This window comes from Ochlerotatus camptorhynchus, unplaced genomic scaffold (genome assembly GCF_037179485.1).
Source record: "Ochlerotatus camptorhynchus isolate MF236.1 unplaced genomic scaffold, CSIRO-AGI_Acam_v1.1 ptg000066l, whole genome shotgun sequence".
NCBI lineage: Eukaryota > Metazoa > Arthropoda > Insecta > Diptera > Culicidae > Ochlerotatus > Ochlerotatus camptorhynchus.
Genome location: NW_027040556.1, coordinates 742,092 through 762,323, shown reverse-complemented (window position 1 = coordinate 762,323; position 20,232 = coordinate 742,092). Strand labels below are relative to the sequence as shown.

The following is a 20,232-nucleotide window of genomic DNA, read 5'->3' as shown; positions in this document are numbered from 1 at the left end:
TTTCATCGGGTTCGATTGGCTGTGTTAAACTTCATCGTTTGATCCCATGCATTTTTCGGTGAGGGGACCAGGTGAAAATTATACATTTTAACCACATGTACCGACCGACCGGTTGTGTGTGCAACTGATTGTTGTTGATCGAGTGCCACTTGTTCAAATAAAGAATGAATCGAGCGGTAATCGATAGCGGGACCAGGTTAAAGGACAAGCAATTTATTTATTTTTAAATCATTAAATTCCAATTACGAACGGCTATGAATGTCAAGTGGGATCAGTGGGAAAAAATGTGCAGAATCACTTGTAATTTTGTTGGCCCGTTTATCGGTTAGTCCCCGGCACAGAATGCCAACCGATTAGATTAGGACTTAATTCGTTTATACGTATTGGCAATTTTCCCATAAACTTATCATCCGAAATAAAGATTATCTAACCAGAAAAATTCAATGTCATAACGAGTATTTGGCCGAAACCGTTCAGTTTGGTTTGTGTTCTCACAATGACACCTTGGAAGTTACTAACTCTGTTTTGCGCCATCTCCGTAGCGTACGCCCACCCAAAAGCCCGAGATGGCTACAGTTTACCGGATTTGATCAGTACGGAGGAGAAGTTCGCAGCTCTCCGAAATCACGAATCAACAACCGCAAGAAATCCTATTGAAGCTCCCTATCGGATTCCAAGCTACATCGAACCGTTCCATTACTGGGTTCGGATCCGGACCGGGATTCACGAGGGAAATCAAACATTCGATGGCCGGGCAGCTTTGTACTTCAACGTTAAGAACCCGGTGAGAGCCATTTACGTCCACCAACGTGGACTCATTATAGAAAATGTGGATTTATACATGTTGCCCGCCAACGCCACATACGAGGATAGGATTCTCCTGGATAGACCCAACTATATGCTGAATCGCGATAGAGAATTCATCATGTTTTCATCGCAAAGAATCCTGGTACCCACCGAGTCGTACATTCTGTATTTCCGATACTCCGGTGAGCTGAGGACCGATGAGGATGGAATCTACGTATCCAGCTACTTAAATTACAACGGAGATCGCAAATATTTGATCGCAACTCAATTCCAAGCCATCAGTGCCAGAACTGCCTTCCCGTGTTTCGACGAACCTGCGTTGAAAGCTACCTTAGACTTGGAAATCGTTCACCATGGCAACTACAGTGCAGTGTCCAACACACCGATCGAAGAGGTTGCAAACTACGAGCGCGAAGGTTTCGAAGGTTACGTCCGGACCTCGTTCGAAAGAACCCCGAAGATGTCGGTATATTTGCTAGCTTTCCTGGTGTCCGATTTCCTGTACACCACAGAGGACAATCAGCGGGTGTTTGCCCGTTCGAATGCAATTTACCAGACGGAATATGCGTTGGATTCGGGATTGAAAACACTGCAGGCCATGGATGAATATATTGGCATTCCGTACAGCACGTATATGGACAAGATGGATCAGGTGGCTGTTCCGGATTTCGCCGCCGGAGCCATGGAAAACTGTATCGGTAAGAAGCATAATATCAAGGTCTTTTTCACTCACCAAATTACTTCTGTAATGATTAATGATTTGAGGGATACACATCATTTCGAAGTAGAGCAGTTCCACGTCAAATGACGAAACGGAAAACTCGACTTGCTCCGATTTGGAGAAAACTTTGCATTTTTGTGTGTTATTCACATTTTTACAAAAAAAATCGGCAAGTTTGGTTGTTACTATTTTTTTCTTTTTTCAACATGGCGTCTTTGTCGATTTTCAATAATTTTTAGCATGAAAACTTCACTACTGATCAAACTGATGTTTGAGACGAAGTAATAAAGAAAAATAAAGTCTTTCTAATGTGACAACATTTTTTTTTTGTGATTTTGAGTAAAAACTCAAAAAAAAGTTTTAAAAACTAAATTATCTTATAAAGTAGGGGAAATGACGGCTTCGGCATGACAGACTATTTTCGGCAACCCAAATTGAAACACTATTTTCACTGGATTTTCTTACGAAAACACTTCGCTGAATGCATGCAAACGATTCTTTATGCTTTCAGCTTCAATTTGACTATATTTTTACCACTGAGAAAAAGCCATCTAGCAGAGTTTTCTTGAAATGAAACACACGCACTACAAATTGTAGCTGATTTCGAGTTGCCGATAATAGAACAGCAGATTTACATGCAGTTCAAATGGAACGGTTGCCGAAGAAAAACTGGTTGCCGACAATACTCGCTCTCACTAGAGAAGATTGGAGCTTTGTAAAAGCGTTTCAAAACAGTTTTTGACAATTCTTTCGACTGAAATTGTTAGAGCAGCTGGCAGCAAAAGATTGTAAATAAACCAATACTGCATATGTGTGCGTTCCATAGAGAAAAAGGCTATAGAAAGAAGGTCACTGCTTAGGTTGCCGAGAATACGTAAATTCCCCTATACCTTCAATTTAAAATTTAAATAAACAAGCTCATAAAAAATGCAAACTTTTGGAATATACAAGTTTTAACACATCAAAATTGACAAAAATCGTTGAATAGTTCTTATTGGTAAAAAATTTTTACATTTCGCTATTACGAATTTTATGTAATTTCTACACAGGAAACAATACAGACAGATTAAACTGTTATCTGTGTATAAATTTCATGAAAAAGCTTGTCAAGGGGGATTTCCAGTTCAATCGACCTAAACTTTGGATTTTTTTTCCAGGGAACTGGTAAGAGTTAGAGACCTGAGTTTTTTGTCAAATCTTTATTCATTCTTGCTCTACAACTGGGAATTTTTTCAAGTCCAAAAATCCAAAATGGCGTCCAATATGGCGGCTGCCCGGCGGGTACTTCCCAAAACTGCGAGCAGCCTAGAGGTCGTAAATCGTCACCTAGAAAGAAAATCGGCTCAGTTTCTTGAAGAGTATAGTTCAGAGAATGGAATGAACTAGAATCTTTGAAAAATCTCAAAATTTGACAAAATGGCGGGCATTTCAAAAAAAGCCGTTTTTTTCGGTCGATTTTTTGACTTTGACAGGCTGTGAAAAATCGAAAATTGCACATTTCTCCTTGAGTCTATAGTTCATTCCATGAAGTAAAGTGTTTTTAATAAAGGAAGCAAAGAACGAAGTCAATTGGCTGAACCGAACAAAAGCTAGAGTGCTCGCAGTTTTGAAAAATGTAGTTTCGAGAAAAACGCGTTTAAAGTTTGCGAAACATTCCATACCGCTCGGGAGGTCGATGCACTCAAAGGCCTGTAGTGACGTAAATATTTGCCGGATCGAAATATCCTTTAACCCACATATTTTAGACATGTTTAGCTTTGATTTCATGAAAAAAAAAAATCGATTTTTTGAAAATATTAAACCGGAAATCCCCCTTAAAAAAAAGTTCAAAAATATTACCAAAAGATGATGTCCTACGACTTTGTGTTCATGGTTTTAAATAGGGAAAATGGATGTAATGTCGGCCTAAATGCCCCTAATTTGGGCCCATACATAAATTCAGCAATCGACTAAATTTTCAATAGCGACCAGAAATATCCATTAGTACCGTCTCAATAACGCGTTCATCTAGATAAAATTGATAAATAGCAGATTTTTAGCGATGGGCCCAACATTAGAGCCATTTCCCCTACATCAAAAGTTTTCTCATCTTTCCTGAAGATCTCACTACTTTTCTGATATTGAAATTAATTAAACTGCCCTAAAGATTTCTAAGCTTCCCGACGCAGGGCCGTCTTTACTACCCTTGGTGGCCCTAGTCTATTTTTATGGTGGTCCCTTCTATTTGATTTTGTCTAATTTTAAGGCAAGGTTGCAAAGACTCATTTCAGCTAAAATAATGTTTTTCGGAATAATAAAACCAAAAGATGGTATGATGGTATGTTTTACTTGTAACTTACAAGAAGAGGTTACAAAGTATGCGTTGGAAACATAAAACCTGTAAATTTTGCTTTCTATGAGTCACAATCAGCGATTTGCTGATCGCTGAGTGAGTGAGTGAGTGAGTGAGTGAGTTTGTGAAAAATCGCTGATTGTGACTCTCAAGAAGTGAAATAAACAGGTTTAATATGTCAAACACATTCTTTGCAACCTCTTCTTGTATCCTACCAATTCAAAATTTGATCATGGCATCTAATTATTTCATAGTTTAGAAAAACATTGTTTTAGCTGAAATGAGTCTTTGCAACCTTGTTTTAAGGTCTACCATCCATGATATAAAAAGACTTGTGATAAACCTTTTTCGAATGAAATTTTAAGCCAACCTGATTTTATTCTAACATTCATTAAATCTTACTAATCTAAATTCGTAACCGACTTGTTAATAAAAGTGATGAGACCAATGTTCAGTAATATTTCTTGATAAATAATAACTTAGCTCTGGTTCATAGTATCCCTCAAATAATGTTACACTAATTTTAATTTTGAAACTGACTGCTATCCTGAGCAGTTGGTGGTCATCATTGCATTAAATACCCTGAGGATAATTCTCACATTCGGAATAACCGATTTCAGTGCATATGTGGGGGAAATGGCTCTAATGTTGGCCTAAGCATTTAAGATTGGACCCATCGCTAAAAATCTGCTATTTATCAATTTTATCTAGATGATCGCGTCATCGGAACGGTACTAATGGATATTTTTGGTCGCTATTGAACATTTAATCGATTGTCGAATTTATGTATGGGTCCAAATTAGGGGCATTTAGGCCGACATTACATCCATTTCTCCTATGCCATTCGCTATTTTGTACAGCTGATGATGCATGTTGGTATGCTTTTCAGCTAATTGTTTAAGCTGATAAAATTCACGAAACATGTTCACAAACTTCATAATTAATTTGAACAATGTTATGACAGTTTATCATAAGTGCATCTTTTGAGACTATTTTTAAAATGTCGAGAAAAGCATTCTTTTTTTCAACAACAGATAAAGAAGGTTAACTCCGTTTTTTCAAGTTGCACCCAAATTAAGATAAAATCGAATAAATCAGCCTTAGAACTCATCTACCTCTGGATAACAATTCAGACTAACTAACAGCGCGAGATGATTTTCTAGTGTGCATTGGAAAAACTTAGTACAAAACTTAACCAAACATAGAGATGGCGAAATTCAGTTAAATGAAAATCACCAACATCACCAACGTGGGTGCTTCAAGAGCTGTAGGAAACCTATTACCAATATCTTACTTTGACTATATGTTTAGTATTACTTCTGCGTAAAGTCAACGATTTACATAGTTGAAGATGCTATTTCGAATAGTAGACAGAAGTGGTAATTTTTATACGATAGATGAGGAGGAGATGAAAGTATTGAATTGATAGTTCCGTTTAGATTACGGCAGTGTGAAAATTGCATATAGAAAGTATATTGCGAGCTAGGACAACTTTTTAAGGAAGGTACAAATCGGTTTTATCATCTCTCTTTACCAAACTCCCCTTTGGAGAGGGATGGTGAGGGCACAGACAAACAGACATAACACATTGAATATTTCTCACTGTAAAACATCGTCGCTAAAACATTACCGCCATCTGTTGAGTACATTGTGGTGGGTAGTACGCTGAACAGATGGCGGTAGTGTGTAAACGTCAAACGCAAGGGAATTGACTATGCGCGCCACAGGTGCCGGTACTACCAACTACGATACTTTTAAATTATCCGTTAAATGCTTGTTCGATGAACAATTTTCGAGTGTTATGTCTGTTTTTCTGTGGTGAGGGGTATCCCTAACTGCCCTAAAGGGTGTCCCACATCAAATTGCATCACGTAAAAAACGCTGTAAAAAATTACCTAGTTGACTGATCCTTTTCAAACTTTCAGACAATAAAATATAACTTATTAGTAAGCTTTTATCATATTTATTCCATTCAACTTCAATACCATAAACGCTTAACTCCACTCATTAGGTTCTGTACAACATCTGGCTGCAGCTTCTTCTGTACGGAAACCCACTTTTTCTTCATGTCCCTCTCAGATTAGACCTCCTTGGGATGCTTCAGTAGTGACTGCTTCATAATAGCCCAGTATTTTTCGGTGAGCCGGTTCCGGTGCGTTGGGGGGGGGGGGTTCATGTCCTTGGCTACGAAAGTGACCCCGTTGGCTTGGTACCACTCCAGGACAACATTTGAATAGTGGCAAGAAGCTAGATAAGTTCGCGTTGATATTATTCAACGGAAGACCTTCGCGGATCGAAACAAAAGACTCGAAATACTTAGAGAGAACGATTTCAAAACGCGTGTTTATTCAAGGAACTTTGTTCGTACAGTTGGTAGGTAGAATGAAAAACGGAAATAGTCCGACAGCAGTAGTGTCGACAAATGGGGCACACAGGGTTGTGCAATGGATTGAGCATAGGCGTAGGGTTTGCATACTTAACACGCCCGCTCAAACTCTGCTACTGGTCAATCCAAGGTACTCGCGGAACTTCTTGAAAGCAGGGCCTGGCAGACTCTTTGTCAGTATGTCTGCTTGCTGCTTCAACGTAGGGATATACTCGATTCGTATCTGGTTGCTCTCCAACAGTTCTCGGACGAAAAAATGCTTCACGTCCAAGTGCTTCAGCCGCCCAGAATCCTTCGGGTTAGCGGCAATCTTCATTGTGGATTGGTTGTCCTCATGGTAGGTGATTGGATTCCAGGATCCTGACCAGCCACTGACCATGGAAGGTGGCCGCGCAAAGTGCGGTTAACTCGGCCTCCATAGAAGAGAGAGATACGGTAGCTTGCTTTTTCGCACTCCAGCTCACGGTAGCACCATACACCTTGAACACTGCACCCGACACGGACCGACGATTGGTGATTCCATTCGCCCTGTCAGCATCGGAATATGCTTCGAGCAATGGGCCCGCATCGTCTCCTTGGTAGACTAGCCCAAAATCCAGCGTTCCTTTTATGTAACGTAATACACGTCGTAAGTGGGCCCAGTGGATCTCGAAGACCCATTTGCACGTTATGGCATTTCGTCCTTCCAGGAGCTTTACTAAGGTCCATGTCTCGTTCCTCGCCAACGAATCCATGTCTTCCTGTAATGCCTGCTCCCATTAAGGCCAATCTTCCCTTTTCCGACACTCTGATACTGTTTCAGGCAAATCTTCTACATACGACATCGCATTCAGCGCGAACCCGGCGTAGTCCACTTCAAAGTCTTTGTGCCACGACGGAGCACTTCGATTTCTGACCAGACGCGCACTTCCATTACTTTCATCGGCCGGGGTTCATCGTCTTGATCACCATCGTCACATATGTCGTCGTTCACCGAATCGTTGGCATCGGAACCTCCCGACACATCCCAGTTATCGTCACTTCTTTCATCTTCTGTGTCATTTTCAAGTCCACCGACACGAATCACTGAAACACCACCTTCTTTCTTCGCGTTCTCTTCTTCGAACGTCTGCTGCTCCAGAAAGTCCACGTCACGAGCGACCACGACCGAATTTTCATTGGGATTCCACACCAAATATCCTTTCGCCGCGTATCCAACAAAAATTCCCTTCCACGCCTTTGGATCAAGTTTCCTGCGGCGCTCCTGAGGGACATGTACGTAGACTGCACATCCCAAGCTCCCAAGTCTGGAAACATCCGGCCGTTTGCCTTCCCAGAACTCAGAAGGTGTCTTGTTCGAATCGATTGCACACGTCGGCGATCTGTTTATGACATATGCTGCGATGCGGACCGCTTGAACTCAAAACGATTTGTTGAGTTTTGCACCCTCGAACATCGCACGAGCCCTTTCGATAAAAGTGCGATTCATACGTTCACTCGTCCCGTTAAGCTCCGGGGTGTACGGAACCGTCCACTGAATTTCAATCCCCTTTTTTCAGTTCAGATCACTGCACATTTAAATCGACCGTATACGATTTCCGGGCATAACTCAGAATCAAGTGTCATGTCGGTTTGTCGGTGGTAAAAACTATCTCGCAGCGGACGCGCTTGATGAGTGACAACAACATTTTGCTGATCATCCAAACAGGGACGGTATTAAAAGTGAATCCGAGTTGGTGTTTACCGCCATTAGGGATTTTAGACTTTAACGCCAAGTCACTTGTTTGAATTCAGATTCAGAGCACACTTTTTAAGTAGCTTAAGTACTCATCCCCTAGGTAAAAATGTCAAGATCACAGGTATAAAAATGAAACTACAATGTGTATAGTCAGCACCTACCTAACTAATAATAACCAAAGATTTTAGTAATTTAATCTAATATAAAGTAAGTAAGAAAAATCTATCCAATTATGCCCCGCCGTTTCATAGCATAATTCTTCGTGTAGGGGAGACTTTCAATGTCATTCTAACAGCATGAACACAGTTAGAGGTAATGCATCACCTTGGTTGGGACGTTAGAGAAGGCTTTCAACTCGAGTGGGAAATTATAATTAACAAGCCAGTTAGAAATGCATACGTTCTATGCATAGCTGTGCTGCATACTATCAAAACATTTAACAGTTCAATAACTGAATCCCCCTGATTTTCAATTAATTTTATACTAAACACATACTTATTCGAAACCAAACTTTTGATTTGAGAAAAGTCACAGATAGAATACTAGTACGGGGTGAGTCGAGCATCCTTTTCCTCAAACAATCATTTTGTCAAGTTTCTGCATTCATGTTCCATCAGATGTCACTGCTGTTGTTTGCGGTGACATCTATCGAAAACTACTCATAATCTGTTTTACGTTAATTGTTTACAGAGGACAGTGCAGTGCAAAACATGTCTGGTACCTATATATATGCACACTTAAAAAAATTTATGTAAATATAGGCGCTCTGAGACTGACATATACGAGCGTCAATTTTTACATAAATTAGAGTCATAATAGACGTGAAATTCAGCTCAATCAAACGTATTTTCGAGCTTTTCAGTCTCGGAGCACTTAATTTTACATGACATGGATGACAGGATGAGCGTAAATCCTTTATGTCAAAGATGGATTCCGTCACGTGTAACATTAGGTGTTTCTAAGTGTGTGCATTTAGATTAATATTCGAAGTCCCTCCTTTTTTACACATTCTGCACACAAAATAGCTCACCTCTCACAGAATTTCCCGCCGATTTTTATGTATGGGCGGGGCAGAAAGTATCTTTTGCGCAGAATTTGTAAAAAAGAAGGGACTTCAAATGTTTAACTAAATGCATATATACACACTAAGAAATACCTAATCTTACACGTGACGGAATCCAACTTTGACATAAAGGATGAGACGTAAACAAACATGTCATGTAAAATTAAGTGCTCCGAGACTGAAAAGTTCTAGAGTACGTTTGATTGAGCTGAATTTCAGTATCAGTCAGTCTCAGAGCACCTAAATTTACATCAATTTTTCTAAGTGTGTAGAGGTACCCGACATGTTTTGTAGTGACAGTACTCTATTTTGTAATCTGTGAAAGGGAAATCACCAATCGAGTGTCATAAAAATACATGGCATGTTGAGAGATGCTCAATAGACTGATGCAAAATTTGAAATTTTTCTCATTTAGTGAGAAACTGACTTGGCACAAACCATTTGAAATTTATATGGAAATTACTATGCGAAAACAAAACTTTTTGTTCATTGTCTTCTAGCCTTTTTACATATAGTACTGTTAAAAAATTTTTTGCTATGCTTATGGGAATTTTTATCAGCTACAACTTTGCAGAAAATTGTTTTTGAACCAAACGTCAAATTAAATAGTTATTAATTGTTTAAGAGATTGATAATCTTATGGCAAGATTAAGCAACTGTATTGTAGGCAACACTGTTATCTGCAGTGTGACATAGTAGACATGATTTTTGTCCTCTATTCTACGCGCCATAAACACCAATGTTGCCTGCTGAACAGTTGATTGAGCATAATCATAAGACATCAGTGACTTGAATCATTAATCATTTTTGTTCCTTACATTTGATCGAAAAGTGAAAGCTAAGCTAAGCTAAGCTATAAATTTCAAATGGTTTGTGCCAAGTCAGTTTCTCACTAAATGAGTTCAAATTTAGGAAGGCTGATCAGGACCCAATTTGGAACCGTTTGAGCACTGTGGAGCGAAAATTTCAAATTTTGCATCAGTCTAATGCTCAATCGTGAGAGAGAATTTTCTCTCTCAAAATTGAATTCTTTGGCTCTCTAAGGACTGGTAGTAAAGCAGGTTAAACTGTATGGGGAAAAATCATTTTTATTTAATTGTAGGTTGCCGTTCACTTTTTTTTCAGTGAATATGCACCAAAAGCGAATTATCCCCACTTCTCTCAATTTATATATGGGTATTTTGATCACTTTTCACCAGCGGAACAGCGCCATCTCTGTGGAAAATGACAGATAACATATTCTATATAATTTTGCATAAAACGGTCACGCTGTAAAGAAGAAAATGATGATAAATGATATATTTTTATTAGGGTTCTCCACCAAATTTTAGAACAAAGGGGTGCTTAAATCACCCCTTTATGATCGTTATACCCCTTCCTCCTCTACATATAAATCTACATTTTGTTCAATATTTGAGAGTACCGTCTTCTGATAAGGAAAACACAACTGCCTGTTGCGTTATCATAAAATGCAACTTTCACCCTCTTCTTTGCTTCAAAGACCTAATTTAAAACTGGAAAAAAATAAACGTATTTTAATGGGAAATATTTTATTTCACAACCTTCATGGCGGAGAGGTTCACTGGTTTTAGAGAAACATTTTTTATTAGATAATTTTCATGAAAAGCCCCTTCAGAAATCAAAAATCAAGGTGGGGAACTTGCTTACACACTTAGAAAAAATCATGAAAATTTAGGTGCTCTGAGAGTGACATATACGAGCGTCAATTTTGAGATAAATTTGAGAAATAACAGACGCGAAATATAGCTCAATCAAACGTACTCTTCGTCGAGCAACGAACTTTTCAGTTTCGGAGCACTTAATATTACATGACATGTTTGTTTACGTCTCATCTTTTATGTCAAAGACGGATTCTGTCACGTGTAAAATTAGTTATTTCTAAGTGTGTATATTTCGTCTTATGTTCGTTTTTTAATACTCATATCTGATTGCAATTTAGGAACCACATTCAGAAGCATGAAGAGAGCAGTTGAGAAAGCACAGGTCTGTTAATCGCAACGTTCGTGTTTCTTCGAGTCCAGTCGGCAACCTTTTTCCTATTGTTTTTTTTTTCGGCAAACTTATTTCACTCACTAATACACTCCACATTTTTCGATGTCCAATTTTCTTGCATTGGACCGCAGCTAATATATTGCATCCTCGGTTCATGCGGTCTCCACTAACATCCTCTGATGATGAATCCCACATAATTGTGAGCGAATATTACATCCCCCGGTTGGGTGTAGGTTACTTAAACTGTATTTTAAATCAATATCAAGAAAAATGCACAAGATGTGCGCTAAACAGCTTAACGTAGTCTCCGTCAACCTTGCGGTCGTGTCTTGTAAACAACCTCACCAATTTTTTTTAGAGGTGGATAGAACGACTCTGAAGTTCTCCATTTTTTTATGTTTTCGGAACTCGGAAAAGCTTTTATTTTCCGCATGATTATGGAACAATCCTGAAGTTCTTGAAGCATACCCTCTCTAACCTTCCCCACAGATATTTGCACTTACCTGAAGTTTTCTAATGTTTTTTTAAAGTTTGTGTAATGCTTCTGTTTTTTTTTTTTTTTTTTTTACGTAGGAAAACGTTTTTTGACAATATATTGGGGGTGCAATTTCCAAAATCTACCACTTATTACTCTGTCTATAGCGGATAGAATTTAATTCTAAACAAGCCAATCGATTAGAAATGTTTCTACGAATCTGCTAAAATGAACACTCAATTCCATCAATTTTCAATAGGTCACTATTGAAATTTACAAAAAAAAAGTCCAACTGTTGAACTGCTGATTAAACTTATCACCGATTGCCTGCAAAAAGTGCTTTCCCTAACATAGGCGACATATTGATACTGTGAAGGTTTTAAAATATTTCATCTTGGGTTTTTTGAGAAAAAGTGTTTTGAAGTACACTTAGCCATGAAGGCGTATATGGATTATTGACTATACACAACTGTTACGTATCGAAACAAATTCTGCTGAAAATGATTCAAAAGAGATTAAAGTAGTCAAACATTTCAGTCGCATTTTCGGCAGTCACCTCATAACGATGTTAAAAAACCGAGTCAAAACCTACGCCAGAATGATTATAAAAAAGCCATAAAATAAAAGCTTTAAAGCGCGAAAAAGGCATCAAAACACTATAATGGCATTGAAACGTCAAAACACCAACAAGGCCTCACAATTGCTTAAAAAGATTAAAACGTCCTAGAATTGCATCATAAACGTCTATCGGTCTATTGGTCTACAAATCTTATCAACAGTCTAAAAATGACAACTCCTATAATAATCATGACACGTTAAAATGGTCCTAAAATACCCAAAAATGGTCCAAATAAGTCAAAATGGCCTAGACTTTCCAAACTGGCTGTATAATGCCAAAACGGCTTTTAAATTGATAACCCCTGCATAATTTTAAAATCGGATTTATTCTACATGCAAGTTAAAAAAAAAAATTATGAATTTATGCGAAATACCTGAGGATAGCCTGTATCCACTGATGGGTCGCGACTCATAGATTGAGAAACGCTGCTCTAATGCTTTTGGCAACAAAGTGATCCTTAATTTCGTCAGCCGGTTCGGAGAGATTCTGAAGTTTCTGGTTTTCACTACATGTATGACGTTTCCCAGGAGAAAACTACGTCAGACATGATTTGTAAATTTCTACACAGCCACACAATTCGACAGTCAAAATGGTTTGAACCTTTTGTTAACATCTTTCTTCTGAATATTTGTGAACCTCGATCTGATTGTTTATACCGGTAAACGGCAATGCACTCAAAAAAAATGACGCGTTCCATTCATGTGTTTTGGAATGTGAAGACCGTTAATTACTTGTCACCATGTTCTTTTCGCACGGATGTCATGAGATTTAATTACAAAAAATATGTTTTTGTTGCTTATGAAATCAATACTACATTGATTTCATGTGCTAACTTATCGAAATCAAAGAGATCCCCATATATTTCTGCGCTACTGTTTCCTACTAGTGTATTTAACGTGTATGACATGACATGAATTGCATGGGATCTTACTGAGAAGAGTACCTACCTTAAGAGTCAAAACAAACATGGAAGGCAACAGCGAAGAGAGAAGACGTGTTAGTGGAGTTAGGTTTTCCTAACAAAATCATCGAAATTATTAACCGTGAGTATGTGAGTATAGTTTGTGGGAAATTAGTGACGGAATCCGTCTTTGACATAAAAGAAGAGACGTAAACAAACATGTCTTGTAATGTTTAGTGCTCCGAGACAGAAAAGTTTGTTGCTCGACGAAAAGTACGTTTGATTGAGCTATAATTCGCGTCTGCCATGGCTCAAATTTGTGTCAAAATTGACGCTCGTATGTCACTCTCAGAGCTCCTAAATTTACATGATTTTTTTTCTAAGAGTGCAGTTTAAATTTGACTGTACAGAGTACAGAGTCTAAACTGGAGTCGCTTTGAATGTTTGAAAGTGGATAGGACTGATCATATGATTTTAATTCTAGAACGAAAATGAATTCCTTTGGACATCCGTATACGTGTATACGTATACTACTACTATGTATACAGGAAAAAAAAGCACAACTTTATTTACGAAGACAGCGGTATTTGATTTGATAGGTTAAGTTATCTACTACGATTAATCTACTGTACCCACAATATGAAATTATAAATAACCCGTTCAATAATTATCTTTTAAGCAGACCGTAGTAATGTTTTGAGTTTCAAAGGTATTGGATAATATGTTATTCTGTTTGTACGATAATATTTGAATGTAGTATGCATGACTACGATTTTCTCAAATGAAACTCCGTTATCATTTTCAAAGCAACAAATAAAATCTAAATCCAATAGTTATACTATTAGATTGCTACAATATCTTTCAACAAATGCATGTGCATCACGCAAAAATTTAGCATGTCTGGTACAACATTTGCACATTTCATGATTATAAATCAAGCACATGACTTTGACGTTTAAATCACATGAAATTCATGTGTGCTGTCAGCGAATGAAGCATAGGTAAGGTATGGCTGATTTCATAAGTTATACATTTGAAATTAATGTGTTTGCCACATTGCGCCAATTCAAATGCGAAACACATGAACGGCGCGTGTAGATTTTTTAAAGTGTGTAACATGCGTGAGCCGTAATCACGGTATTTTTTTTTAGGTGGCGAACTCCCATTTTTTACGTCTTCCACCCTGCTCATGCCGTTGATCACATTTCATAAGGGAAGCGTAAAAGGGAAAGATATATCGCAACAAATTCTCTCTATCATACCTGTTTTCTAAGACATGGAGTGGAAGTTGTTCCATCAACGACCTGATAAGTTAGCTTATAGAAATTAAATTCAAATTCAAATCCCTGTTCAGAAATTTTCCCTTGATTTCGTTGAACTTCGTTGAACTTCGATGAAATTCTTTAAACTTTCCTGATGATCTTAGAACTTCTTTGAGGTTCGCAGAACGTCTCTGAGTTTGTCATTTTTTTATCTGGATGTCTCAGATATTTCTTAAAGTTCACAGTACTTTCCTAATGTTTGTAGATTTTCCCTGTGGTTCACAGATCATCCTAAAGTTTGCAAAAATGTCCTGGCGTTTAAAGAACTTTTTGCAGAGCATCATTATAATTCTTATAATGTTGCTATAGTTTACAAAACTGTCTTATCTTCGTAGAACTTACCAGGAGGACATTAAACTCGCCTGAAGCTCACAAAATGTCCCTGAATATGGCATAATTTTCCTGAAGTTTGTAAAACTTCCCTCCCTGAAGTTCAATGAGCTTCTCTGAAAGTTGCTAAAACTGCAGAACTTTCCTAAAATTCGCCACAGTTCACTATAGTTCGCGGAATTTCCTAGAAAGTCGCTGAACCTTCCTGAAAGTTTCCTTAGACAAAATAAGGGTACTGCAAGAATCTCTTGCAATTCTTTAGTAATTCAAGATGAGGGCTACCTAAACTTACTGGGCAAGAGTTTCTAACCTCGTGTGGGTTTCATTCCTGTATTATGGCCATTATCGGTTAAACGATTTTCAAACAAATTTGTCATGGTTGCCAGAATTTATTTTCGTACTCGCCGTTGAGTCAAACATCTTTATTTATTTTTAAAAATCCAAGCAAATTTACCACCTCTCAGGACTGCAATCGCCACATTCGCCACCTACTGAGTACGAGACACAACAATTTCGGATACTTACTATCTCCTGGATTAATAGTTTGGTAGCGTCAATAGTCCATATACGCCTTCATAATCAGCGTTTTAAACTTCAAAACACTCTTTCTCAATAAACCCAAGATGAAATATTTTAAAACCATCACAGATTTGTTTGTTAGGATCAATACTAACATCCTGTGAAGAAAACACTGAGGTACATGAATGTTGCAAAAAAAGTGCCTTCAGACATAGCGTGCGTCAAATCTACGGTCGTGTCTTGGATACAACCTCTTAATTTTTTTGACGTTCTCTGATTTTCTCTATTGTAGCAAAATTGTCCTGAAGTAAGTTTTCGGAACTTACCCTCGAGAATCATTGAAATTCATAGAGTTCTGGACTTTGCTTTAGTTTTCGGAAGTTTCCTGAAGTTGAAGTTGAAACTTTTCAGAATGTTTCGGATGTTCCTTTGAGTTTTTTTTTTGAACATCTCTGAATTTTTCAAAATTGCTATATAGAGCTCCTAACTTTTTTGAATATCTCAAACCTTCTATAAAAGACCTGTAATTTTTCAGAGATTAAGGAAATGCAGGTTATGTTTTAGAAATATTCTGCAAAATTTATCTTAATTTAAATTAATATTTTTACGTAGGATTTCGGCAACATATTGGGGGTGCAATTTCAAAAAACCAACATTGATTGCATAACGAAAAGTGGTCAGGTTTTGACTACATATTACTCTGTCAATAGCGAATGAATTTTAATTTTTAACAAGCCAATCGATTAGAAATTTTGCAAAATTGAACACTCTTTTAATTTTCAATAGGTCACTACAGAAAATTACACAAATGTCCAACTGTTGCAATAGTGATCAAAATTATCACCGATTGCCTGCAAATAGCGCAATCCCTAACACAGATTTCAAAATCGAATTCGATCCTTATTCAATCACCGTGTGTGGTGGTGTACGGTCGGTCGTCAGCAGCAGCAGCAGCAGTGCTTTCGGCGCGTAGCGTTGAACATTGTACACAACGAAAGGCTGCCCGCAAGCAGCGAGCTGCAGCCCACGTGACCGTCGATTCACCGAAGCAGGAGCCTCCCCGCTACTGATCAGGATCCATCTTCGTGAGTCGCTGTGGGCCATCTATGCCAAGCGTGTCACCCTCATTCCAAACAACATACAGCTCGCCAGTATCATCCATGTTACTCAATCATTACGACCAAACAGTCCTTTTAAGGCCACCATAAATTTGATAAAGAGTATTTTTTGGACATTTCAAGCTGAACATTGCATTAGGTTCTAAATAAAATTGATCGATTCACTACTCCGACTTTCTCTTTCATTAATAACTTGAGCACATAACCGTTTCTTTTTGTGTTTGTTGTAATAGATGCTAGATAAAAGCTTCTTTTATCGATCTGTGTGCTGAAAATACCTAGGCATGTCATTACATGGCCGTGGGGATACAAAGAGAAAGTCGACGAAGAGAATCTATACATGTTACTTAGGACCTAATGCAAAGTTCAGCTTGATTTGTCAAGGTTATGGTTAAATCTAACATACCATATATTTTTAATGCAACATTGACAGAGCAATTTCAGAATAGAAAGTCGGTCGCGGCATGAAAGTGGTCTGATTTTGATCCAGAGATGATGGATTTTAATTCTAAATACGCAAATCGATTTGAAATTTTTCAGTGAGTCTGTTAAAATTAAAGATTTATCATTTTTCAAAATAACACTACTGAAAATTGCACGAATGTGCAAGTGTTGCTATGATAATAAAATGCTCACCGATTGCCTGCGAAATGTGCTATCCCTAACACAGATTTCAAAATTGAATTCCATCCGGTCTCACCACATGACCATTTCAAATAACCAGAAACAGTTCGATAGGTTTTCTCCAGGACGCTAAAAAAGCAAAAAAAAAACCCAAATTTATATGATTGATCGCGAAAATCTCGCGATTGGAAAAATTTGATCAAGAAATTCCACCAATCAATTTTCGCTTTTTTATTATCTATTGAATAAACCAAAAGTTCTGTGAGTTTTGTGCACGAAAATGCGTAATTTTGACATCAGAAAACGAGGCGTTTCCGTGATGGGAAAAGTGGTTTCCCTAACACAGTCACCGAATATTGATACCAAGCACTGAGCATTGCATGCCTTATGATGCAAATGTTAAGCCACTCTTATTAAGAGAATTATGCCAAAAGAAATCTTGCCGTATTCTCTTAATAGAAGGGGCTTAAAATTTGCGTCAAAAAGCATAAACGTAGGCTCAGATTCTGTGATTGATGTGATTTCCCTAATACATATTTCATTTCCGCACCGCTATCATCTCCAAGAACATCGCGGACAAATTTTCACAACATTGTTTTAAACTAGCTTTCTTTTTCCATCGGTCCTTTTCAGGACCACAAATGACTGATAAAAAAAAGTTAACTAAATAGTAAGAGCTTGAATTGGCTTGTACTACACGGACATCGACAGAGCACCTCACAAACAGAACTCTCAAATTGCTTCCGAATTTCAACCTATCGAACTTTTTCACTGATAACGAGTTAAGAAATCAATCTAATATATACTATAGTTTTGCTCTGACATCAAACTACCTCTCGTAATCCTACGTCAAATCTACGGTCGTGTCTTGGATACAACCTCTTACTTTTTTTTTCTAACTATATCCACCTTCATCCACTCCCGCAGGGAATCCCTCCTGCTCAACGACCCAGAAGTAACGACTTACCGCACCCGCACATGGATTGACACCATCATCGCGCACGAGTACATCCACCAGTGGTTCGGTAACGTCGTGACCAACGAATGGTGGAGTTATCTATGGCTGAACGAAGGCTTCGCGACGCTATACGAATTCTACGCTGCCAATCTGGCCAAGCCGGAGATGGAGTACTTTGAGTTGTTCACCCTGGAAGTCACCCAGTGGGCATTGGATGCCGATTCATGGGAAGGAACGCGTCCAATGAGCTACAGCAGAGGTGCCACTAACGATGCAATTATTAGCTTGTTCGATAACGTTGCCTATTCGAAGGCCGGTGCTGTTCTGAACATGTTCCGAGGCGTTCTTGGGGATGATGCTTGGAGTGAGATGATTAAAATCCACCTGTTAGATAATGAACTGGGCGCAGTCAATCCAGATAGCTTGATCGACGCGATGGAACAGGCTACCGTAGACCTCGACATTCTACCGGAGGGGGTTTCAATGCATGACTTTGTCAAAAACTGGACTGAACAAGCTGGGTATCCGGTGCTGGAGGTTCGCAGAAACTATCGCACCAACGAAATCATTCTTTCGCAAGATCGGTTCTTCGATAACAAAATCTTAAATAACGATCCCACCTTGTGGGTTGTACCGTATAATGTAGTCAATCAATCAGTCGCAGACTTCAATGAACTCTCCTGGGATTGGTTGACTGATCGTGCTGTGCGCCTTTCGACCAACGTACAAGATGATCGTTGGATCATTGTCAACAAACTCCAGACTGGATTCTATCGCGTAAACTACGACGTACAGAACTGGTACCTCATCATCGACGCCTTGACTGCCAACTGGGCCAGTGTGCACAGGTATAATCGAGCACAACTTCTGGACGATGCCTTCCACTTGGCTTTAGCGAACCGCCTGGATATGGAGGTCTTTTTGGACTTGATGGTCTACCTGCAAAACGAGATGGAATATCCTCCGTGGACTGCCGTGAGTCCAATCATTGGCTACTTCTACAACCGACTCCGCGGCACGGAGAACTATGAAAACTTCCAACGATTTGTGCACAGCTTGTTGCAACGTGTCTACGGTACACTTTCGATCGACTCGGTTGGTGAAAACGAAACCAACCTACACAAGTTCATGAAGCAAACCATCTCCACTTGGGCTTGCAGGACTGAACAAGAAGACTGCCTGAACCGCACCCATGTTCTACTGAACGAAACTGTCCAGCAGAGTGGGTTGGTCCACCCGGACATTAGCGCCGTTACGTACTGCTTCGGACTACGTGGATCTACCAAGGAAGCGTTCGTATATCTGTACGACATACTCAAAACTAGTGACAACCAAGCTCTGCGGACGCTGCTCATCGACTCGCTGGGATGCTCCGACGATCAGGTAGAATTGAGAGCTTACCTGTACACTGCAGTGGGTGGTGTCATCCAAATCAACTACTCCCAGGCGGAGCGAAGAAGAGTTCTGAACGCAGTCGCAGCCGGTAGCCGCGAAGGTGTCGATGTGCTGATTGATTTCCTCGTTGATTTGTACGACTATGTTTTGCAGTAAGTTCTGGCAGTGAATTAGAATTAGATTCAGACAAAAATACAAGATAACCGTTTTTTCAGACATCTCGGACAAGGCTTCCTCAACAGCATTGTAGTTAACATTGGCTCCAAAACGAACAATGCTGCTGAACTGGATCGGGTGAGATTTTGATTCGGAACTCATTTGTTAAACTTTATAGCAATAATATCGGTTTCTTGCAGTTGGAACACCTCCTACAATCGCTTGACCGTGCCATCCCACAGGCAGTGGCCAATTCGGCACGAGCCGCAGCCGCTCGTAACCTGGCCTGGCCCTCGACCCGGGAAGGCCTCATTGTGGCCAGCTTCCTGGAGAACTACAGCAGCAATCGTGTGTAGTAAGTAGGTGAAGTCTTCGAAATGCTGACCAATTATGGAAGGGATAATAAAAATTCTATCGAAAATTAACGATGGCAGCCATCTATCTTTATGGGGAGCACTTTGTGTTTTATTACCAGCCATGGCTTCGAAACTTAATTGCCTTTATCAGTTGGTAGAACGCATCGGGTATTCCATTGAAAGTGTTGGCATTGGCATTAAGCAAAGTGCTGTGGCTAAATTTGACCCAAACATATTTAGAATTGAATTTCAATCAAGTTCACTAGGGTGGTCCTAAAATTATAATGAATTATATTTTTTAAAGATCAAAATCCATTATGCGACGATTCAAATCACATGAGAATTCATCTACTTCCTCTATGCTCTGTTTAAGAAAGTTGTGACTAGGAAAGTAAACAGGAAATTATGTTGCAGCCGAAG

At 39.0% G+C, this 20,232-nt stretch overlaps 1 protein-coding gene across 1 annotated transcript; it reads left to right on the top strand.

The window, feature by feature from the left end:
* The first annotated feature begins 495 nt into the window (after nucleotides 1-495).
* Nucleotides 496-19,909, top strand: LOC135697079 (aminopeptidase N-like). Its single transcript, XM_065216677.1, has 6 exons — nucleotides 496-1,499; nucleotides 10,894-10,907; nucleotides 11,026-11,030; nucleotides 17,875-19,452; nucleotides 19,516-19,594; nucleotides 19,657-19,909. Exons 1-6 carry the CDS (start codon nucleotides 497-499, stop codon nucleotides 19,810-19,812), a joined length of 2,835 nt encoding a protein of 944 aa, XP_065072749.1. The 5' UTR covers nucleotide 496; the 3' UTR covers nucleotides 19,813-19,909.
* The last annotated feature ends 323 nt before the right edge of the window (nucleotides 19,910-20,232 follow it).